The sequence below is a fragment of the Phlebotomus papatasi genome, chromosome 2 (assembly GCF_024763615.1).
Source record: "Phlebotomus papatasi isolate M1 chromosome 2, Ppap_2.1, whole genome shotgun sequence".
In the NCBI taxonomy this organism is placed as follows: domain Eukaryota; kingdom Metazoa; phylum Arthropoda; class Insecta; order Diptera; family Psychodidae; genus Phlebotomus; species Phlebotomus papatasi.
The window spans coordinates 13191755-13217157 of record NC_077223.1 but is presented as its reverse complement, the minus strand read 5'-3'; the positions used below and the strand labels follow the sequence as shown (position 1 = coordinate 13217157).

The 25403-nt window shown below is 33.4% G+C and overlaps 3 protein-coding genes across 3 annotated transcripts; 2 read left to right on the top strand and 1 right to left on the bottom strand.

Moving 5' to 3' along the window:
* Window positions 1-1492: 1492 nt before the first annotated feature.
* On the top strand, window positions 1493-3297 carry LOC129803809 (probable aminoacyl tRNA synthase complex-interacting multifunctional protein 2). Its single transcript, XM_055850613.1, has 3 exons — window positions 1493-1706; window positions 1766-2129; window positions 2890-3297. Exons 1-3 carry the CDS (start codon window positions 1575-1577, stop codon window positions 3219-3221), a joined length of 828 nt encoding a protein of 275 aa, XP_055706588.1. The 5' UTR covers window positions 1493-1574; the 3' UTR covers window positions 3222-3297.
* Window positions 3217-9272, bottom strand: LOC129803799 (forkhead box protein fkh-2). The gene is made up of 5 exons (XM_055850604.1): window positions 8730-9272; window positions 8463-8631; window positions 8209-8395; window positions 3629-4042; window positions 3217-3538 (listed from the first exon to the last, which is right to left on the bottom strand). The coding sequence occupies exons 1-5, from the start codon at window positions 8758-8760 to the stop codon at window positions 3341-3343; spliced, it is 999 nt and encodes a 332-aa protein (XP_055706579.1). The 5' UTR covers window positions 8761-9272; the 3' UTR covers window positions 3217-3340.
* Window positions 9273-13893: 4621 nt separating this feature from the next.
* Window positions 13894-24541, top strand: LOC129800245 (probable serine hydrolase). The gene is made up of 3 exons (XM_055844513.1): window positions 13894-13908; window positions 23627-24179; window positions 24396-24541. Exons 1-3 carry the CDS (start codon window positions 13894-13896, stop codon window positions 24539-24541), a joined length of 714 nt encoding a protein of 237 aa, XP_055700488.1.
* The last annotated feature ends 862 nt before the right edge of the window (window positions 24542-25403 follow it).

Here is a 25403-nt window from a genome sequence, read left to right as displayed (position 1 = left end):
GGACTCTGGGTACCCATGGAAAAAATAATTTTTTTAGACTATTTAGAATCGATAAAATTCCGATTCTTGTGGATGATTACAAACTATAAGGATGTCCAAATCTAGGATATTTTTTGCAGCATCCCAATTAACTCCTGAGCTAAGATATTCTTGGTCAAAAATCGTGAGTTTTCGATTTTCTGCTTCCTTGCACATATTGTGACTTTTTTCATATTTCTAGACCCGAATAAGGAAAAACCTCTCGGGGCCAATAAGTATGATACCTAACAATTACAGATTACATAAATTCGAAAAACAATTTTTTCATAAATTTTCAAAAAACTTGTTCAAAGTTGATGGGAATTCTCGTCCCCAAAAATCTTGAGGTCAAATGTAAGGTTATCCCGCCAGTGCCCGCCATTTGCTTTTTGACACCAACCTTGTAACAAAATTCAAGCGGGAGCGAAATTTTTGTCAATATGGCCGATAATTTTGACATTTGGCAGCGAGGGAGATTGCTTTCAGGGAAGTTTTTCCTATTCTTATGTGGTTACCGACGGAATATTTATATTGTGAAAAAACCGGTGAGCGTCGGAGATATAGGGCAGCTCAGAAAAACAACGATTCTTCCCATATTGGGACCATTGGGAAGAATCGTTGTTTTTCTGAGCTGCCCTATATCTCCGACGCTCACCGGTTTTTTCACAATGTTTTTCCTATTCTTCCAGATTTTGGTGAATTCTGATTGTCCAGGAAGTGTTTTTTTGGCTCTTGAGAAAGCTTAATGTGTCTGCAATAACATCCTGTTGAGAGAAATGTGTGTTAAAGTGTTATTCTGTGAAATATTTTGAGGAATCTGTTGGCAAGCAGGAGCTGGGTGTCCTTTTTAGCACTTCCTGGACATCCCACAAGATACTGGTCAATAATTCTTCTTGTTTTAGTGATCAACATTGTAAAGGAGTCATTTGACATGCAAAAATAATTCACAAAATTGATATTATTGGCTTTTGGAAAATTGAAGTTTGTCCAAGTTTCTATCTTTTGCGTTCTGTAGGGGACGAGAGTTCCCATGAGTTTTCCAATTTCCCAGAGGCGGAGAAAATTCTTTCTCTACAAAAGTATCATATTTGACCACTAAGACTTACAATAAAGTGAGTTTGACTGAAATTCGTTCGCTGGATATGTTGTGGTCCGGAAAGAGTTAACCTTGGTGTCATGGGCCCGCGACCCCAATAGGGATAAGCGGTTGAAAATGAATGAATGAATGCACTTAAAGATTTATCTCAGAATTTAGAGGTGTAGTAAGCTATATACATAAATTCATATTTATATGTATATTTAAAATTATACTAAGACTTTCCTTTTTAAAATCACTTTTACAAATACTTCTGATGGTAGTTCGGGTGTTTCCTATTCACACTTTCAACGGTTTATTCAAAATTTGTGAAGGGGAACAAAGTCAGCAAAGTAGTCAGCAGTTGACGTTTTACCTGGGGCCCGTAAAAATCAAATCCTAACCTAACCTTTTCAGTCATTCGTCGTGTTTGAAGAATTTTTTCTTCTCTTCCTCCGAGAAAATCAATTTTCCTTTCAAAATGTACAGTTTGAAGCCAATTGTGACGGAATTTGAGGTGGATAGACCCAAAAACATGTACGTCATAAAAGAAATTAATCCAAGGACTGATAATTTTTTAACAAATCTCGAGAATAGTCTCAATGTGAACAGGGTTAGATGGACAATAGTGTTAGGGTTAATATTATTAATTAACTAAGAGATTATTTTTAGGAGGGAGATCTCGGTGATTTGGAGGAGAAGCAGGAGCTTTTGCTTGAGAAACTGAAGCAACTGAAGAGTCAATTGGTTGCCCTTCAGGAGGGCCTACCAATTTGCCGGAAGCCCGGAACAAGTCAACCAGGGGCTGCAGCAGTAGATTTTCCTCAAGATTTAGTTATTTCAGTTGATCCTGCCACAATTCCTTACAGCTTATTCTTGGTGCTGAAGCAGAAGAGGACATCAATCTCATTTGCAGTTACCTTCTATACTCACTCGACTGTTACAAAGCTTCCGGAAGAGGCTGAGAAGTTTGCGGAAGAAATTACTGGATTGAGCTCTGGGAGCGGTGTGAGGGTATCGGTTATTTGGAAAAAGGGTAAGTAGGAACTGTCTTAGTTCCATGCTCTCAATTCTTCCGGTGTTCGTCAGAAGGGTATTCCTCCTTCAAATTAAAAGAATCTGGTTTGTCTCCAAAGCTTTCAATCCTTGGTATGGGTCTTCTTCAGTGGGCTGAGAAAATATTTATTTGTTTGAGAATAATTTTTAACAATTTTTCATCCTCTCACTCAAGACTTACTCAATTTAGAAACTTTTAAGTATTTGAAAAACGTCTAACGTCTGACTAATTTGTCTCAGTTCCGTTTCAACGATGAAGTATCAGACCACCCAAACTACCTTTTGTTTTACTCTTTGGAGTATAACAGGAAATGGACGGAAACACTGAACCTCTCTTGATTTTCACAATTTTATTCTTCGTTTTGAAGATGGATGTCCTCTTCTTCAGGTATTGAATAGGAAGAGCTGGAGCTACTTTGAGCTGTGGGGCTACATTAATATCTGATTTTTCGCCTATTTCTAGGCTGAAGCTAGGCCTTACAATTATTTTATTTAGATCCACAATTGTTTTGTCTATCCAAATCATATCATCTTAAAACCCATTTTCCTTTAGAAATATGGGAAAGAATCGTATAACAATGTAGCCCCACAGCTCAAAGTAGCCACACCTTCCCCTATGGCAAGAAAAATCATGCACAGACGGAAATTGTTACAATGTACTTGTTTCCATTCATCTTCTGTTACTCTCCGTCGAAGAGAAAATCTTCTGAAACAGGAGTATTTAATGAAAATTTTATTAGGAATGCCATCGACTTTTGAGGTCATTGTCAATCCAACCACGTCCTTTTGGGGTGAGGACAATTTCATCCGGTATCTGACACGTCTGGGAGTTTTAGAACGGTCTCCGGAGGCTCAAGATCTTCTCTTGGACATGTCCCATCAGCTTCTGGCTGCCAGTGAGGACAGAAAGGAACAAACGAAGCTTGCCGATCGACTTACGGGTGCCCTTAAGAAACAGAAACCCACCCAGATTGTGGATTTCACCATCTACTCTGCCCTTAGGAACTTCCGGAATGCCACAAAGAGTGCAAAAATTGATTCTGTACTCAAGGAAATCGAGGGACGCCTTTGAGCTTTGTACGCGTTGATCTTGGTTGAAAATCTTTAATCACACAGAATGAAAATTGAAATAAACTTTCTCTCTATCATTCTACACTCTTTTTCTTGAGCATCAGCATCACAAAATTCCGTCTAGAGAAGTTCATTCTCATATTCCAGCAAATCTTCAAATATTCGCTGTTCATTGAATGATGTTGTGAAATTGTAGTCATCAAGAGGCGGCAAATTGTAGGGCAGCGGCTCTACAATTACATTGGGAGAATTGGTGTTGATAAAATAGGGAATTTCCACATCATCCACAGGCTGAGGCACTTCATTTTCTGCAAAAATCTGTCCAGGAAATATTGGAAATGTCAACGGTTATTCTTTTCAAAATTCAAATTGAGCGACAATCCCAACGGTTTTCCACAATCTCCTCACCTTTGAATTGAGTGAGACATCTTCTGAGGACACCGAGAGGAGGCTTGTGGTGTCTTTGGCAATCTTCATTGTGGCTAGCGACTCCTGATCAGCATTCGCAGGGGCAACTTCATTGGCAATTGAATGGGAATTCCCAGCAATGCCATTCCTCTTCTCACTGTTCGTTGCTGCCCTGCTGCACGTCTTTGGCTGACTCCTGATCTTCATGCGACGCAGGAATGTTCGACCAACCGGTGGCTGTCCATTCGTGCTGTTTTCATTCTCAGCAGTCTTCTTAGCCTTCTTATGTCGCTTCTTGTAGGACTTTCGTGAATCCAGCGCCAATTCCCAGTATCCACCTTTTCCCCGTTCATTGCCACCCCGAGCTGTGTTCTTGAAGAAGTAGCCCAGGGATAGGTTGTGGCGGATGGAACTCTGAAATTTTTTTAGAAAAAATATTTTGATACCTTCCAGAACAAATTGAGAATTATCAAGACCACAATTTTACAATAAATAACATTTTATTGCAGTTTAATTGCACTGTAGACTGAGAAAAAAACGGGGGTGCGATTAACTTGTTTTCCTTGTAACTTTAACACTTTTTAGGTGTAAAAATATATCAACATTTTTAATGTTAATTTTACATCTTTTTAAGGGTAAGGTTAACATGAGAAAGGGTAACTTTAACCCCTAATAGGGGTAAGTGCCCATGTTTGATACTGTAAAATGATGTCCAAGATTTGTGATTATTTTCTGATTAACACACAAACCGGAGCGATTCTTCCAATGCTTCCAATATGACAAAAAAATGTTTCACTTATTAGGTTCATAATCCAACCTCAAACAGTTCCTGGAAATCCATAGATTTTCCTCAAGAAGAAAATGGAAATTCAGTGGCAATTTTTATATAAGTTGGGTCCGTGGCCTTCCTGTATAATAATTGATTCGACTATTCAAAGGACCATTTTTACTGTAAAAATTTCACCGGATACAAAAAATGCACATCAATATTTAGACGGAACTCTAATCTATCTGCTTAAATCGTTTGTATGACTAGTTATTAGTTTTCAAATAACTTTTATGTAATTTTTCTCAGCCATGTTTTTGTGATATTAGGGCGCTAGCGAAAACCATTTTTCCACTTTGAGTCCATGAAAATATCACTCTGCAACCTTAAAATTCAGGCAACAGGGTTGAAGGTTATGTCAATTGTCGATAAAATTGGCGGATTACAATAGGTTTAATTATGAAAGAATTACATCTAATCATAGAGTTGCCACATTAAAATTATCATTCATGGATCCTTCTTAAAATAATGAATAAAATAATGAAAAAAAAACTTTAGGATGGACATAGGTAGAATTTATGAATTTGCCACCAACCACAGAAGCAGTGTCCCCAAGTAAAAATATTTTTTACATAAATAGTACTGATGAACCCTCTATGTGCCTATGATAGTAGTTTTCTTGAACAGCGACATTAATTAAGAAATACTTATGAAATATCATGTATCGAAATTACAGTTTTGAACCCATTTTTGATTTTTGTTTCCTGAAACTAGGAAAAAAGAGCTAGGATTCTAATTTTTTTAGTAAATGCGAGGCTTAGCACCAGCTATTGAAATATATTGCGATGAGTCATAACTATTGATTAACGTATTTAGGAAAAAAATATTATTAAACTTGGATCGTATCAAGCATGGGCACTTTCCCCTACACCTAAAAAGCATACTATTTACACCGATTTCGGATCAATACTTCGGGGTAAAATAAACATTTTCGGAATGTTATTTTAACTTTTTCGTATTTCTCTCACAGTGTATCAGCATTGTCACTCTAATAATAATAATATTAATAATAATTTATTTTTCTTTTATCATCTGCGGCTGCCGCCGACTTCATAACCGACTTCATCGGGCAAGACGGCAGAAAATCCCGAATCATTAGTCGTATATGCCGTTACATATAATTTGTACAATTTAATGAATTTAAGAAAAAAAAAAAACAATAATCATATGTCATACAGTACAAATATGAATCAGTGAAATGCTTTGCAGATGTGAAAAAGACGAGAGACCGTAAGAAAAAAGTTGATTTGTTGTGAGTCCGTGGTAGAATATGTCGTCGATCATGAAAAGATCATTCTTAAAGAATATATTAAAAAAATAGACAACATTTGTGATTTTCTGTACCCTTTGAAGTATATTTCCACGAGTCGCATGGATTCAACTAACGACTATTCAAAAAATATAGGAATATCCGGAATATCATTAAAGAACAAGTCTGAAGGGGTTACAAGATATTTCATTCGTATTATGCAAATATGTATCTAGGATCTAGGGTACTACCGATCCCTGTCTAGGGGAACTGGGGCACCTTTGAAAGTGGGACACCTTTCAAATTGCGATTTTTTACCTATTTTTAAATAAAATTGAGCCTTATCGTGATATCATTTAGCTGCACAAACAGATTGAGAACCTAAATTACATTAAGAAATGACTCAATTCCACTTAAACATAGAAAAAAATCCTAATTTCAAAGGTGCCCCACTTCCCCCTACATTAAATTTTGCAATAGAATTTCTACAAATGTGTGAAATGGATAACCGTTTTTGGATTTAATAGCTAAGATCAAAATGAAGCTATAAACCGTATATAAAATCTCAGTATTAAATAGTTTAATATGAATGTACCTGTAATTATAGAAAAGAGATGGCAAAGCGTCCCAGCTTTGTGGAATGTTCGAACTCACGAGATAGATCTCACTGTGAATTAGTTTTTTTGCATGATCTTTTAGTATTGGTATTACTGATCTACTAGAGATCAAATTGATTCATATATTACAAAAGCATTTGAAAATCAAAAAATCGGTATTTAACCGGTTCATTACCGATGAAGACCGATATATCTGAGTTTAGAATTTCAATACCTCTCCAAAAAATCAAAATTTAACCAAATGGGGTGAAAAAATACCCTTCCAAAGTGGTTGATCTTTGACCTTCAATAATTCAAAATGGCGAATTTTCCAGTCATATGTATGTTTGGGCGAAATGTTCACCTGGGCTAGCTCTAAAACATATCCGAAAATCATTGAAAAAGCTTGGGCCAATTTTGAGAAAAACCGAAAAACATGGTTTTTGTGGGTTTAGAGGGGGGGGGAAGGGAAAAGAACTTTGAGAGATATTGTTTTTTTATTGGGGTCATCTAAAATTGGAAGTCGATATCTCTTACCGTTTAAGCTCCAGAACAGTGAAAAGTTGAAAAAAAGACGACTATATAACTGCTCTCTCTTTGAGTTCGAGCAGTAAAATATGGGGCAAGAATAGACAAACTAGATAAAAGTACTAGATAAAAAGACAAGGTTTCAATTTTTTTTACAATATCCTTTCAAATCGAATTCATGAACATCTTTAAATGTCCAATCCAAGATATTAATTCATTTAAGACAGTAAAAATATTAAAATTCAACCTTCTTCTTAAAATATTTTTCATACAGCCGACAACAAGATTTTCCAGTAGTCCAAAAATTTTTGGGTATTAGTGAGTGTTCCCAGATTAATTTCACTGGATCGGCTGAATACGAATTCGTAGCCCGTTTTAATATTTGCCGTAGAATCAACCCTAAAATATTATTTTCTCTAAAAAGAAAAGTTTAAATCTTTATAAACGAGTGAGACACCGGTGTTCCAATAACAAAAACATTTTTTTTTTAATTATAGCAAGTCATTTTGTCCTCCAAATAGTCCGAAAAATAGGGTTTTGTTTTTGGGACACCGGTGTCCCATTCGTCCTTTGAAGGTTAAGGTAAAATTTGCATAGGGAAAGAGGGGCAAAAGGTTATCTAAGTTCAACAAATTCTTCTATTATACCAGAATCTATAGATTCCATGGATTCAATCAACAGATTCTGAATCTCAATCAAAAACAGGAGAGGTCTTTGGAATAAGTTACGGAAACGCCGTGATATACGCAAAATGTTCTCGGTGCCAATTTTCAGCCAGTTTTTCGCGTCAACGGTTCATCAGTGCGAAAAAATTTTACATACATTTAGGGGTTTTCAAAAATTATTTTATAAAAGAACTCCTAATAGTAGGCAATTCATATTAAATTCTTTCAATCCTTTTTACTTAAGCCGGAACTCCCTTTACTAAAAAAATATTTCTTAAAGTTTTGAATTGTAGTATCATATCAATAAGGAAAAACTATTTTTTTTAGACATTGATCCTGGTGAATAGGCTACAGGATAGGTTTTAATTTTGTTTTCCATTTTTTTCGTAATACGAATTGAAAGTAATGTACAGTAGACTCTCACTCAATCGGCTCTTTTTCAATCGGGCGACAAATTTTGTTGACAATTTTCACGCTTAATTATGAAGCTAATTTGCTCAAATTCGCTGTAGTTCTTCCTATTTTATCGTGATTCTTTATAATTGAGCACTTTTTGTGGAATTTATAAAGGCTTTGACGCTAAATTCTATCGCTAAACCGGATGACATTTTGCCCCATATTCCCGATTAAGAGAGACTCTACTGTATGCTCAACCCTCCCCTATGTTAATAACTAAACTTTTAGATTTTGCAGATTAACTGAATTCATAATCTCACCTGCCAGTTGGTATTACAGAGTCTGTAGTAAGCGAAACTCGACTGAATCCAATCGTAAACCTGCTGCAGAGTCATCCTACCATTTTCCATCAAGCTAATCCCGATCAGATGAGCGTAATTGAAGGGTGGTTTTGTCTGGGAGTTCGTCTTGTAGTACTCTTCATTTTCCTTATACTTATCTCGATCCCTGTTACCAGATAAATACCCAAGATCAATGATAGAGCCATCTCAAAAGAGCCTCCGTGGGTACTTACGATCTAAGTTCATCGAGAAACTTATTGAAGCGCGTCATAGGGATGTCAAGGACAGGTCCATCAGCAAGTTGCATGTAACCATTTTTAAGTTCTGTGAGCCAATTTAGGTTTGTCAGTTCATTTTCATCATCATCAAAGTGATAAGTGTCCTCTTTTGCTGATGGTTGACCTGAAAAGCAGAAGACAGAGGCCATGAGGTGTTTTTCTTGGGCATTTTCTTCAATGGTCAGAAAATCAATTCATCGATTCCTTTTTGCTGACCAATACCTTCCACATTCTTTGTCTCATCTTTGGCCATCACTGGAGTTTCATTTGAAGATTAGTCACCTTCAGCAATGGAATTTCCCCACGTTTACCCACGCAATTTAGTAAATCTTTCCAATCAAAATACTCGTCTTCCGCAGCTTAGAGCAATGGAGAATGCAAATTTTCCACCATTTTGAATTTATCAAGGAAATTCCCAAAATTATCTCAAATATTGCACAAAATCTCTTTCTTCCAAACTGATTTTCAAACAATTTTCACATAAATTGCCAAAATATCTCTGGCAAAATTTCTTTTATTTCACTGAATTAAATTTAATCCTTGTTGGAAAAGCTCGTTCGCACTTGATCACATTGCAACCGAAAGTTCATCCAACGAACGCTTTTTGAAGCGTTCAAAGTGGAATTTTCACACTTTCCCTCCCACCAAATTCTTCTAAATAAATCCAAAATCAGAAAATTAGCCAAATTTTCCAATAAAACTAGGCACTTTGGAAGGAAACAGTATTCTCAAATACTGGTTGAAGTGTCCACGAGCTCCGGTCGATGAATGTACAGGACAATGGCGCTATATTCGTGCAGTACGTGGACGCTGGTCATTGTGACGTAATCAACCCCCTGTCAAGTGCCTCAAAGTACCCCTTTTGGACGATTTTTTGGAATGGGGGAAGTGAAAAAGTATGAGAAATTAGTCGAGCATGTCAATTAGGTTGCACCTGCTTTAGTTTCATTCATTGTCAATGAAACTCGCAATCGCTGCACGTTTACTTTTTTTTTTTTTACTAAAACAGAACATATGGGGATGGATATTCACATCAGAATATTAGCATTTAGTTATCTAGAAAGATTTTATACCGTACTCTTCGTTCGATTTGTGCGTCGTTGATTGATTTGCAGTTGATAGTTGCACGCAACTAAATTTGTCGCACGCGATTAGACATTCAGATTTGAAATACGTATCGCGAAATTTTTGACATTACTGATGTTTTTTCTGTGCAATATAATGAATATTAATGTATTATCAGGCTTTTTAACATGTAATACATTTAGGGTCAATTGAGAAATAAAATAAATCACCCTTAAATACCATTTTAAGGGTGATTTTTACATATCCAAATTTAAAAGAAGGAGTTAATTTTCCAGAAAAAAACAAAAAACATGGTTTTGGAAGAGATGAAGAGGGGTTGGGGGATAAAGAAAAAAACTCATTTAGAGTTACCGTTTTTTATTAGGGATCACCTAAGACCCTAACTAAGACTAGACTAGACTAGACTAAGATTATATAACTGCTTTCTCTTTAAGTTCGAACAGGAAAATGCAGACAAAATATGTATTGTTTTATTTTTTTGAGCCATGTAACCCCTTAAAATTTTGCTGAAAATATAAATATTGCAAATCATAAAAATTTACTGCTTCACTGAGAAAAAAAGGAGGCTACGATTAACTTTTTTCATTATAACTTAATCACTTTTCGGATGTAAAAATATATCAACATTTTTTAATGTTAATTTTACACCTTTTGAGGGTAAAATCAACATGAAAAAAGTGTAACTTTAACCCATAATACACCTAAAAAGGGTAATATTTACACCGATTTCGGATAAATACTTCAGGGTAAAATTAACATTTCCGGAATGTTATTTTAACTTTTTCGGATTTCTGTCAGTGTTAACGCTATAACAAAATTAATTATTCAACAATAAATTGCTAAATATTTAAAGAATTTAAAAGTATTTCTGAAGTATTAAAATTTAACTTTAAAATTTAATTAATAAGGATTTTGTTAAGATTTAGCTTAAATAAAAAAATAAATATAATAAAAAAAAATTTATTGAGACAGAATCAAAAATTCATAAAGATCATTATTCAAAAAAAATTCTTTACTTTTTAGCAACTGTTTTTTGCAAAATATCTTGTATTACTTACTAGTGAAACACACGTTATATTGCAAAAGACAATTCATTAAAAGCGACGAATAATTTTCAAAGAAATCATTTTATTTTAGGGTGATGATCCAACATTCCTGGTCGATAAAACCTTCACTTACCTTATAATAATTTTTATATATACTGATAATATTCACTTTCATATGTTGTTTTTTTTTAATTTATTTCTGTAATTCTATGAATAATTTAGTAATTTTGTGAATGTGTGCAACTTTAAATAAAAATCTCATAACACAGGATTTTGATCAAAACAGGATTCAAGACCCATTGGCGGATACAGGGTGAAGGGCCTAGTCAGCAGGTGGTTAAGGAGGGTCCCGGGATACCAAGAACAAAATTGTGAATACAAAATTGTATATACAACATAGATTGAGACCCCATCATTCAGGATTAATAAAGGGTCTATTCTAAGGCCAAGGATGAAAACAAGATTTTAATAAGAGGACTGACGTTATTGGATAATTTCCAAAAAAAAACTTGTGTTCGAACGCAAAAAAGAGTTCTCTCAAAAATTTAAAAATATATCCAAATTTTACGAATTTAAGTGTATTTCAAAATCAAACCTTGATAAGGGCCTTTAGGAAAGCGAAATCCACTTACAGGAACTCTCTCTCTTTGCGTCTATTTTGACGGATGGGGATAGAAAAACATTCTCATGGACCTGAAAAGCTTTTTATTGGAGAAAATTGCATTTGAAGCTTTTGAAAATAATGCCTCAAAACGATATTCTTTGATCAAAAAGGCTTTTAGGCTCTTTATCGCTTATTTTAACCCGATTTTGTTGATTTTAAGTGGTTCTGATAACTCACAAACAGTCTTCAAATAGTTTTTCAAAGGCAAATACTAGCCAGTCTTAGTTTTTTTCTTATTAAAACTCATTTAGGAAGATTTTAGCAAGCTTTCCGTTTAAAATACAGAACAAATCGATTTCTTCATCGTTTTTTATAATCTCAAATTTATTTGCCAGACGAGAACACTTGCTTAAAAAATTCTGTAAAACACCTAAAATATTTTTAAAATTGATTTTTATTGAGTGGAAATTCCGATGAAGGAAGGAAATGTTCTTTTTAATGTGTTTTAATTTAAATATTTAATTTATATTCAATATTTCGGTAGTGATCGTAAGCTGAAAGCTTGCTAAAGCTACCAAGGAGACGTTTCCTAGAAGAAAATTCCGGAAAATTTATCTAAAAATAGAATATATTTCACGACTTCAAAAACCTCTTCTAAAACGACATTGTAGCTTCTTTTGAAAAAAAGCCCATTTTGAAAAGGTTAAAAATTATATTTTGCACAATATGGGGATTTTGGAAAATTCATAGATCCAACAAAATACATTTCAAAACAGTGAAACTAAATTGGTTGAAAATGTGCTTAAGGAGAGCCAAATGTTCTTTAATTATTTTTCATTTTATATTTTTGCTTTTTTAAAATATTTTGAATAACCTGTAGAAACGGCAACGGCCCTACCCTGTCCCCGATCGGTATGCACCTGCTTAGCGTTTAATTAGAATCGAATAGTGAATCGACAAGACCCAAGACCTTGAGATGAGAAGGTGTACCGAAAAAATATATTCAATATAAGGTAAAGTGCCTTTGAGTCGACCGGTTCCTCGACTCGACCGGTGGTCAATATTTGAATGTTTTAATGATGAATTTTTATAAAATTTTCACTGATTCGTATTTATTTATGGAATAATTGACCTATTAATGTTAGATCATACGCCAAATATTAGTGCAAATGTAAATAAATTGAGTAAATAACTACCGGTCGCTCTGAGGAACCGGTTGACTTAAGGGCACTTTTCCTTATCATTAAAAAAAAAGATCAATGATAGTTTCGTGTAATTCAAAATAATGAGGAAATATTTCTGGAATGAGAATGACAAGATATCAATTTACTTAAATAAGTCTCTTGAGTCTTTTTCTTGTTATTAAAAGAAATTATTTGTTTAGAAATTGCTGGAAGTAAAGAAAAGCAATTTTTATCTTATCAAATTGTAACCGTTTTTTAAGAGTAGGATGTTTAACATTAGTTATAGCAGAGGTGTGCAAGAAACCGTTGAAACCGAATTAACGTCAAATGAAACATGTACGTCAATGGTCAAAACGCTACTATAACAAACTTATTTTGACGTTAATTCGGTTTCAACGGTTTCTTGCACACCTCTGAATTATAGGAATACCTGTTGTCAGCTATTACGCTTGCGGATCGACATAATTATCAAATTTTGGTTTTTCCGTATTTAGTATTAAAAGAGCCATTTCTAAAGCTTTAAAACCATTTTTACGAGTAGTTTTCGAAGGTGTTATTTCAGTTATTTTCTCAAATTAAAGAAAAAAGTAAAACTTCACAAAAAGCTATTTTGATACGATTAATGAAATCATTTTTATAGGGAGATATGTTCTATTTTTATTTTGAGCTTCATTTAATATTATGTCACTTGAAGCCTAATGATGGTGCTGTACAATGGCGCTAGCAGTAGTATTGTCAGATGGAAGTAGACTAAGATAAAACCATAAAATGGTAACAATCAATTGCATTACTTCTAAGCTATTTTATGAACTTTGACAGGAAAATCATCTTGATTAAAGTATATTCTTAAATCCAAAACATTTAATTATATACTTCAGTCGAAATAAAATTTTACATCGAAAAAGAGTAATAGGTACATTGATATCAGCCGAGTTAATTCAACTCGGTGATATAATAATTTCGTTTCAACTCTATCTTTTATAGGAAAGTGCTCCAGCTTCGTACGATCCCAAGCTTCGTAATGACTAAATGTTTACTATGTTTCTCAATAAATGTGACTCATCGCACACATATTTTAAAAACTAGGGGAAAGTGCCCCGTTTTTAAAATGTATTGCAGAGTTACATTTATTGATAAACATAGGAAAAATTTAGTCATTAGCATGGACACTTTCCCCTAAATCCTTTTTTTCAGATACCTATTCATCAATTGTTCATATCTAAATAAGCTTAAAAACTTGCAATTATATTGTTTACAACATGCAATTTTGCTTAGACCAAAACAATCAAGTCCTAAGAGTAGTTCTAAATTTTTGAAAGAGGTTCTGACAGAGAAGCAGTTAGCATGAAGAAATTACCAGAGGGATTTGCTTCTTGTCCCTTTATGCCTTCCCATTTCTGCCTTATAATTCGTGTTCTATATTTCCCTCAGTGGACTCCCAAATAATTTCTCATTCGTGATAATGAATGAACAAGAGAAATGTGACCTTTCCACAAGAAAGATGATAAGGGAGCAATTCTCAAAGGGATTCGAATTTACTCAGCAAGTAGAAAACAAAGATTTACATTTCTGCTGATGATTGATTAAAAGGATATTCATGTGGAGTGAAAAGTTATGGCAATATTTGGTTTTCTGTTTGAAAAGAATAGTCTTTCTTCTTATTTTTAATCTAGGAAGGAAAAGAATGAGCAAATAAGAATTCTCTTAGATTGCTGCTCCTCAAGGAAGATGAATGTTAATTTGAGGAGTCCAAAAGGTTCTATGCGGTGAAAAAGCTTTAAAGTATCCTTTAATCCTATGGGAGAAAAATGAGTCTTTTCCCGTTTCTTTTCATATGGCTCAAGATACGCTGAAGAAGACTGTGCTGAGAGAAAATACCCAAGATAAAATTGTTTAATTAAAAGGCAAATATTTCGTTATGATAAATGCAAATGAGGACTACATATTTTCACTGGTCATAAATACCAATTAGATGAGGTGAGTAGAGTTTATCTACAAAATTTTAGAGCCTCTTCCCTGAAGGATTTATAGCAGTTAGAATGTTTTTAAGTACATTTTAGAGTCTATAAAATTAATTAAAGTCATCACGAAATATTAAATATTTTTGTTAAATATTAATGACTACGCATTTCATTTTAGGTGAAATTCTTAAAGCCGCAACGTTTTCGTCGGGAAACTTTAGTAAGTTTGGTAATAAAATATACCAAATTGAGTAAGTTAGATTGAAATTACAGAGAAAATTGGAATTGGAAAAAAAATTCTTTAGAATGTTTTTCGAACCTGTGTAATCATTTCGAAAAAAATGGATAAAATTTTACACCTCATTGAAAGTGAATTGAATCATTTTTACTCATGGTCAGAAGATTGTGTTTTGTGAAATATCCAAGACAATTCTGGAGCCATTCCGTGAGGTCTCTAGCAGTAACAGTAGCTCCAAGGGGAAGATATTAGGGTCAGAAGTGGTGTACAGGTGAAAATGAAGTGCTTCGAAGTCTTTGGAAGTGGAAGTACTCAAATGTAAAGTATTTTCTGTCTAATTCCGTATTCTTCAGACAACGTTACTTTTAGTTGAGATTTTTAATGCGAGCGGCAGTATAATTTGGAAAGGTTTGTTGAAATTTTCAAGTTCGGTTATGACAATAAAATTTATTATAGCTTGATTTGTGTCGTAATTTTTCCGAGGAAATATTCAACTGAATAAAAATATTCTTTAATTTTTACAGGAATTTCAAATTCATATAGTGGCTCACAAATAATGACAGCTATTGCAATTGGCTGTGAATAAATTTGATATAATTTTTTTCCTAATAAAATCTATAAATTCGTGGGACTTTTTCGCGAATATCTTTAAGAGGTATCCCATAGGTTACCTCCACCAATTTTTGTTTATCTTTTTGCATATACTGGAAAGGTTTTATTGTATTATATCTCTTCGATGCCAAAAGTATTCGTCGAAAAATCGATTTGTGGTCTAACAAAATGAGAAACGAGAGGTGTATTTGTAATATTTAATTTTAGACTAATTTTGAAACGATCTATCTGATGGAGTTCCATTAAAAAAAAGAAACATTTAGGGGGTTTATTTAAATCGTGTTTTTCCTCTAAAAGATCTATCTCGATCTATTCTTCGAAATAACAATTCCATTTTAAACAGTCTCTGTCTCTAATATTGATGGAAATATTATGAGTATCCTAGTGAAAGAAAATTTGTGGATAACAATTAAAGAGATTGTTAAATGGAAAACAGTACTTAGATCGTATTTTGCTATTTAGAAAAGCCTGGATATGTTTAACTGCTCGATACTTGAGTGCTACATTCTTTCACTGAAAGGAATAAGGGGAATTTAGTAAAAATTGAAGATACGTCTGAAGTGCTGAATTAGTTGTTGCACTCATACTTTTGGACTTTACAGCACAGTTTCAATAATTACAAATGACAATACATTTTTTTAGATACTCTATTTTCCAAAAGTAGCTTCACTGGTCTCTTAGAAAAATTCAAAATATGTTGATTTCCCTTCGTAAAATGCAGATAATATTAAAAAAATACAAAAATATCTGGCGCTAGAAATTCAAAATATAAGGAAAATGCTAAAAATACGCGTAAAAATAAGTTTCGTTAATTTTTTTAAAAGCTTTACTAATTAAATTTTTCATCATATTAAATAAATTATTGATTTCTAAGTATGAGAAGTGCATGAAGTGCTGGAAGTATTGCAACATTTTCGGAAGTGTGAAGGCCTCTTCCATACAAATTGTGGAAGTGCCTGGAAGTAGTGTACATATTTTCACCCAAATATCTCCCCCTTGAGTAGCTCTTTCCAATGAGAAGGCTTTTGGTTTGCGCTTGCTGAGCTCTGTAAAATAGTTTGGAATTTTGTAGATCTCACAGATGATTTTGACGCTGTCCAGAACTTGCTCCTTCCCGATGGGACGCCAGCCATCCGCACATCTCAGGATCCATTTGACAAGTTCTTTTTCCTGTTCTTTTGATAGAGTTGTTGGCCTGCCATTGGGGCACTCCTCTGGGTATTTGCCGGACAATTTGTTGTGCAGTGTTGTCTTGGGAAATTAAATGTTTTGGATGAATATGCTATGGTAGAACCATCTTCTACACACTGCAAGGCATTCCTAAGACCTTCCTTACAGTAGGGCTCGACCTTATGGGTCTTTTCTTTTGTTCGGCACCTGAAACAGAAAATGAGTCCTGAACAATGCAATTTCTACCACCAAAACATTAGTATTCACAGCATCCGACTTGGGTCGAAATGTAAACATTCACAAATTCCCTTATTTCTGTATGAATTATTAATAAATCATTAATATACAATTACTCACCTTGTAGATCAATAACTAAGCTTCATTTTACTGCTAGAACTCAAAGAGAGAGAAGTTATATGTATAATCGACTTTTTTTTCAACTTCTCACTGTTCTGGAGCTTAAACGGTAAGAAATATCGACTTCCGGTCTTCGATGACCCCTCCTCAAATGACATTATCTCGTACTCAACCTCTTTACTTTTCCCCCTTCCCTTTTGTACGTTCCCTATCCCTCAAAAGTACGTCAAAAATGAGGTTTTTCCAATTTTGCAAAAAATTGGCCCAGGCTTTTTCAATGATTTTCGGATATGTTTCAGAGATGGTCCTGGCGAACATTTCGCCCAAACATGGCCGGAAAATTCGCCATTTTGAATTATTGAAGGTCAAAGTTCGACCACTTTGGAAGGCTCATTTTTCAACCGATTTGGTTAAATTTGCATTTTTTGGAAAGGTACTGCAATGTCGAACCCGGCTGCATCGGTCTTCATCGATAATGAACCGGTTAAGTACCTTTTTTTGAATAATTTTACATCCCCAATAATTAATATTCCCTAAAATAAAGTTTTTTCAATTTTTCTCAAAATTGGCCCAAGCTTTTTCAATATTTTTTGGATATTTCGCCCGAATATACTTATGACCGGAAAATTCGCCATTTTGAATTATTGAAGGTCAAAGGTCAAATACTTTGGAAGGCTCATTTTTTTTTTGGTTAAATTTGGATTTTTTGGAAAAGTATTGCAAATTAGAACCCGGCTGCATCGGTCTTCATCGGTAATGAATCGGTTAAGTACCGATTTTTTGATTTTCAAATGCTTTTGTGATTTATGAATCAATTTGATCCCTAGTAGATCAGTGATTCCAAAAGATCATGCAAAAAGCTAATTCACGGTGAGCTGTATCTCGTAAGTTCGAGCATTCCGCAAAGCTGTGACGCTTTGCCATCTCTTTATTAATAATTTTGATTGAAAATAATATTTCATAATGAAGAAAAACCACTAAACGTTTTCCAGCGACGAGCTGTCAACAGCAAAATTTTCTCGGAAATGAAATTTTTAGTACACAACCCAGTTGACACGAGTTTGAAAAATATTTGTTTCATCCATTTATTAAATCGATAAAAATATAATTTTTGATTTTTCTTAAAGTAGAATAGTTATATTATCTTACGGCAGTGATTAATTATGGAAATAAAAATATAAATTATATTTTAAGTGGAGTTATCGGAGTTGGATCGGTCGCGGCATCCGAGTTTTGCAATCGTCGCAGTTACATGGCCTGACAGTGAATCATGCACGAGTTCGAGTAATTTATAATTTCGTTTTTTTACTGCACATTTACTCAATGGCATCCTCTGAGGCGTTTAAATATTTTTACACAGCGGATCAGTGATATTATAAATGCATGGTTTGGTTAATTGTAAAACCGCAAATAGCTGAACCGACAATTTAAATTGAACCAGCGACGGTTTAGTGGCAAAATCCACAAATGGACGCCCAGGAGAACCAGGAAAAAGGGGAAAAATTCTCCACGGAAGGTATACCGGCAATAAAATTTATTTGAGATGTGGGGTGAGTAGCGAAAAAAAAGCAGGGGGGTGTGAGAGAGTGAATTAGTCTGGAACAGGTGTCTTGCTCACTAAGTGGTAGATATTTCACCCTCTTTTATTGCTTTTTATTTATTCTCAAACACTCTCTCTCGCCCTACTTCTGTGCCACACGATGGGAAACAATAATTCTGCCAACCCTCTGGGTCCTTTGCCATCCAACATAGTTTCAAGTGCTGAGAAAAAAAATCACGAGAACAAGGTAGAGAAAAAGTACCCGCGAATTTTACGCACCCTCCTCAAATGATTTTCAGATCAATTTTCACCAGTAAATCATGTCTTTTCTGCACCCCGAGAGAGAAAAAAAAAGTTCCAACCCCTGCAATAAAAAAAAGAAGGAAAAAAGTGAAAATTTTCACTTAAACACCCATCTTTTCACCTTCAGCAGAAAGATGATTTATTAAATGAATTTGCTTTCAGTGTGTTCAAGAATAAATTTCACTTTCACCTGAAGAATGAAAATAAGAATTAAAATTTATTCTGCTCCATCTTGTAAACTCATGAGGATTATTTAATTTAATGTCAAGCTTTTTGGGAACTGGAGTAGAATTATCATGGAGACTTCCAACTAATTAATTTCCTGCGTTGAATGAATGTAAAGATATACTTAAATCAGATTATTGTTGGTTGTACTATAAAAACAAAAGGAACTTACTGTAAATTCTATCTGGAGTGAATCCTTAATGCTTAATTTAAGAAATTTTCACTCAAATTTGCAAAAAAGTTATTGTTTTAGATCCAAAGGCAATGGAAAGAGTGTAATTTTACCTATAAGTGATCCTAATAGAGTAAAATTTCGAAGGTTAAAGTTCAACTTATATAAGAAAAAGTAGAAGCAGATAGTACCGCGCAGGGATGGTTTTAAAAACTGTGGAATGTTTTCATTTCCAGGATCAGACAAAATTTAATTTTTGCAGAAATACAAAACTTTCACTGTTTAGGGTAAAATGGGGTAATTTGGGACCACTTACAATTTGGCACATTTGAGATTTTCTCACTGTTTTAGAGATTCAAAAGGAATATATCTATTCCTTCTCTTCCTAAACGTGTTTTTCTTCTATTTTGCGTTCTTTGTTTTGCCTTTGCTCATCTGAAACAGTGAGAAAATCTCAAGTGTCCCAAATTGTAAATACAGTGGGACCTCGATAGAGTCAACTAATTATTTCCAGGCCTGTTGACTCCATTGGATTCGGTGACTCTATAGGAGTCCGAAACAAAATCGATTAAAATGTGAAATTTTATTAAATGTGAAATTATTTTATGTTTGTACTAGATAATTAATAAATTTAACACAATAATAGAATATTTTATATAATTAACCCATAAATTCTACATCCTCTAGTCCAAATAAGTCGTATGTTTGGTCAAAAGTTGGAGATTAAGGAATGATTTTACAGAATGTTTTTATTACTAGTAAGTATCTTAAATGAAAATTACTATCCATGTGATAATATTGAGGTCCATCCATCCACGATGTTATGATAAGGAACTGATGTCTTAAATATTTCGTTTTTCACTTTTTTTTAGAAGAGCTCCGGTAGATATTTAATTGTTGAAAATTCTCATGCTTAATTAGAATTTATTTTAAGCTTTTATTGTATGAAAGAAGAGATTGATAGTTGTTCTTTTCGTTATGACATAACTTATTGCTCTAAACTTCACAAAAAGAGCAATAAAATGATTTTTTTTCATTTTCTTCTTCTGAAAAATGGGCGTTAAATGGTTTGAGATATCTAAGCCTTATGATCTCGTATGTGTTTTCCTGTAATCACAAAAAAAAAACGTTTGTGGCGGTGTAGGGGAGAGGTAGGGAGAAAATGAGGGTAATAAAATCCCCAAGTTGACTTATTAGAGGGTCATCTGAACACTATCAAAAAATCTTAATACAAGAGAGAAAAGGCAAGCGAGTACTTGCAATCGGTCAAAACGCTTAAAATCATGAAAAGAAAATTAATTTTGTCGAAAATTGATTACACAGTATAATATACGAATTTTATCATAATATTGTTCTTCTTGTGTTTAAAACGTTACATTGATACACCAACACACTGATTTTAATTTCGAAAAAGCCATATAATATTATTAGCTCAATAATAATGGAAAAGTTGACTCTATCGAAGTCAATTTGGGTCCAAGTTGACTCTATGGGAGTCCGTAGAGTAAAAAAGTAGCTGTTGACTCTATTGGAGATTAACTCTATCGGGGGTTGGCTCTATCGAGGTCCCACTGTAGTTCCAAATTACCAAATTTTACCCTATATCGAGCACGAATTTTACGTAAAAAAAAAATAAATTTTCTAACACTAAATAGGGGGAAATGGGGCAACTTTGAAATTGGGATTTTTCACCTCTTTTTAAATAAAATTAAGCTTTATCATGACATAATTTAGCTGCACAAATAGCAAATTTTGAAAGCCAAAATCCCGAATGTTCAAAATCGTGAAAGGGATGAAATTATATAAAGGAAAATATTTAGAATAATTTCCCAAGACATAGAAGATTTCCCTTTGCCTCCAGCAAGCGTGGGTGCAATCGTGGGAGTAATTATAACACTTTTAAGAATTCGGGATTTCGGGCCATTCGGGATTTTGGCTTTCGGGATTTTAGCTTTCGGATTTTGACCGGGACCCGGCTCATTTCCGCTTATACATAGCAGTATTCCCAATTTCAAAGGTCATTTCCCCCTACATAAAAAATCATTAAAAACATAATTTACGCTTTGTGGTATTTAAAAAGTTCTTGTAACTGTATTGTTTGATTTTAAATTATTTTGCAATTGATACTAATTAATTTCAACGCTGATATTAGATCGTTTTTCATTCATTTTAAATTCCTTTGGAATGGATTTTGGATCACATTTGAAATTGATTCTCTATCGTTTTGGGACTGATTTTGAATCATTTCGGCATCGAGTTTAGAAAATTTTGGTATCAAATTTAGGTCGTTTTGACATTGATGTTAGATCGCTTTGGGGTTCATTTTGGATTATTTATAGTATTCTGAATCATTTTATATAATTGGCTTTAGATTAGCTTCGTATTGGTTTCGAATTGATCCTATATCGTTTTGGTACTGTTTTTCATTACTTTGTCATTGATCTTTGAATATTTTGGACACCACCTGGCTTTGGATCATTTATTGATCTTTGAATCATTGATCTTTGATCATCTTGGCATTCATTTGAGATCATTTTAGAATTTATTTTAGATCGTTTTATCAATAAATTTTCATGATCTTTGGTATTGGTTTTGGACAATCCCTGGCTTTGTATCATTTTTAGAATTGATTATAAATTGTTCTAGCATTAATTTTAGATTATTTTGTCATGTATCTTTGGCCATTTTGGCATTTAATTTGGCATTTGTGATCATTTTGGAATTAATATAACATAATTTTGTAATTAATTTTAGATAGTTTTAGTATTGTGTTTGGATTGCTTTAGTATTGATTTTGGATCATTTTTGGAATGAATCATGAATTTTTCTAGCACTGATTTCAGATAGTTTATTAATTGATCTTTGATAATTTAAGATAATTTTAGAATTGGTTTTAAATTATTTTGGTATTGATTACAGATCATTTTTGGAATTGAGTTTAGAATGTTTTGATATCGATTTTAGATCACTCTAAAAGATAGATTTCGGATTTTTTTTAAATGATCTTGAATCATTTCAGCATTGATTTTGGATCGTGTGTCATTAATATTATTGGTCAATTTGGTATTTGTGATCAATTTGAAATTGATTTTAGACCGTTTTGGTGATGAATTTACATACTATTGGTACTGGTTTTAGATACGTATTGGCTTTGGATAATTTTTGGGATTGATTCTAAGTTCTAGTACTAATTTTAGATCATTTTCTCATTGATCTTTGATCATTTTGTCATTCATTTAAAATCATTTTAGAACTTGATTTAGATTGCATTGGTATTGATTTTACATGGTTTTTGGAATTGATCCTAAATTACGTAAGCATTAATTTTATGATTGTTTTGGCATTGAATGTAAACAGCTTTGGTATTGGTTTTGGATTAGGTTTGGAATTGATCATAAATTCTTTTAGCCCTTTAGTGCTAATTTTATATCATTTTGTCATTAATTTTTGATAATTTTGGTATTCTCCGTATTCTCTTATAATTATTTTAGAATTGATTTTATGTAGTTTTGGCATTGATTTTACATAGCTTTGGTATTTATATTGTATCAGTTTTAGAACTGATCATCATTCATTCATTTTCAACCGCTTATCCCTATTGGGGTCGCGGGCCCATGACATCCAAATTAGCAGCCCACGCTTGTCGATCCTCCGCCACTTCAGGAAGATGTTCGGGTTCGATCCCGAGGCGTTCCAAGGCAAGATTCTGAATTTGATTCAGCCACCTTGTCCTAGGTCTGCCTCGAGGTCGTGGTCTCCTCACAATGGCTTGCATGGCTTTTCTGGGGAATCTTTTAGAACTGATCCTAAATCATTTTATCACTGAATTTAGATAATTTTCTTATGGACTTTTTTATCATTTTGACATTGATTTAAATTCATTTTGATTCTGCTCTTAGATAATTTTGGCAATACTTTTTTATCCTTTCTTTGGAATTGGATTTAAAATATTTTTGATTTAATATATTAGCATTGATTTTATATGTTTTTGGCATTGATTTAAGATCATTTTGAACATTATTTCAAATAATTTAGGAATTGACGTTATTTTATTTTGGCATTGTTTTTAGCGCATGAATACAATAATTTCTAAAATAGAATTAAGTAATAAATATGGAATATGATCTATATCGATACGGTTAGAATAATTTTTAGACTTGCTATAAAATTTTGGTTTTTTGAAATCAGTACACTTATTTATGTTCTAAAATCTCATCTATAATTTCATGTGATTCGTATGTGAATACGATGTCAATTATTTTGATTGCCATTGCTCTTAAGTAAGTATACTTGAATTTTTTTCGTTAATATCAAATTTACATTCCGCGCCAAAATATTTAACGAAACTCTTGTTTAATTTGAATGTAATTTCAACCTCTTGGCCGAGTATTTGTAACTCAAACTTGTTATGAAGGGGGAAGAGGGAAAACATGCGTGACATGCGTGTAGTGATAGATAAGTACATCAACTTGTATGGATTGAGATAAAGAGACAATAGTTGAGTAGTGATCGTGGAAGAATATTTTCAGTGAAAAAAAATGCAGAAATTGGAAGAAATTGTTAGGTTTCATATTATTTAAATAAAATTTTTGACTGTTACAGATATATTTTATATATACAGGAATTTACGGAAGTGGAGATTCCTGTGCCTTGGGGTCATGTAGCTGGGAAATGGTATGGTCCAGCTGATGTGAGACCAATCCTCATACTTCACGGATGGTTGGACAACGCAGGGTCATACGATACTTTAATTCCACTTCTGCCTAAAGATAGGATTAGCTACTTAGCCATCGACTTACCAGGACATGGATTTTCATCTCATATTCCTGAGGGAATGACCTACAGTCACTATGACTATTTGTGGCTCATTCATCGAATTCGAGAAATTTATGGATGGCCAAAGGTCTCTTTAATGGGCCATTCTCTGGGAGCAGTGTTAAATTTCCTTTATACTGGGATCTTCCCTCAAGATGTTGATATGATTATCAACTTGGATGGTATGATTCCCATGACAACAGCAGATTTTGTTACTAAAAAATTGATAGCTAATATCTCAAATACGACAAAATTCATGATCCAACATCTCAATCCCAAGTCCCAACCATCTTATTCAAAGGAAGAACTTATAGAACGGATGATTGCAAGTTCATATGGTTCTCTCTCACCAGAGGACTGTGAATATCTACTCAGAAGAGGGATCAAAGGAAGTGAAAGCAAGCCCAATAAATTTATTTTAACTAGTGATTCTAGGCTTAAATCACTTCACGTGATCTCATTGTCTCAAGAATGTTACGATATATTACTTCAAGGTATAAACTGTCCAATTTTAAATATCAATTCTGATACTAAACAAACTGCTTTTAGCAAACAAAATATAAGTGAGAAATCAGTTGAAGATATGAAGATGAAAAATCCAAATTTTCAGAATCATAAAGTATCAGGAAAGCATCATGTCCATTTATCGCATCCTGAACGAGTTTCTGGACTGATTACTCAATTTATCCTAAAATATCGTTCAGCTAAAAGCAAAATGTAAGTTTAGGAAAAGTTTTAGTATTGGCTTTTAACAAAATATTGTCACATTAAAAAAATAAACAAAAAAAAAAAGTTTTGGGAGAAAAGACCAGGGGAAAGTGTTCTCCCTTCGAACGTTCATGCTTACGAATAATGTGAATTTTCTTTTAGTTTTCCTATGAGACTTACGCATTTCTATTAAACATTGGTTAGCTTGCTATCAATTATTTAATTACGTGTAAGTCTTTCAGGAAACATAAAAGAAACTCACTCGAAGGCATGATCGTTCGAAGCGGGACTACCTTCCCCCAATAAAAACTCTTTAAATATTTTAGTAAAATGTTTTCTTTCGGACATAATCCATATTTCTAAAAAAAAAGCTTATGAGAATTAGTATCTGCAGTGAGAGCTTATTTCTGAACTATATATTTACAATTAGATTTGTTCAATGAAAATTGCAATGGAAATTAAATTAAATTTTGTATTACAAAGATATCGTGTACATTTAAGTTTAAGGGTGTTCTTCATTGATGGAAAGGTCTAGAAATCATCTAGAACAAACTAAAATTTAGAATTTGTCAAATATTGTAAAATAAATAAAATAAAAACACTGAATAAAAATAGAAATAATAAATCATATCGTTTGCATTGTTTTGTTTCCATTTAAATTGCCGATGATTAAGAACGGTTACCACAGAAAATGTTAGAGTTTTGAAATTTTAAATTTGAGCCCCTACACCCCGTACATCTAGGATACCTTTCTGGGCCACATGGAAAGTTATGCTGCCGCTAACTATAAACAAAAACCTCCAAATAACGCAATGCTGACTATCTTTTTATGTTTTAGATGTTGAGAACGATCTATGATTTCGGAGGCCAAAAAA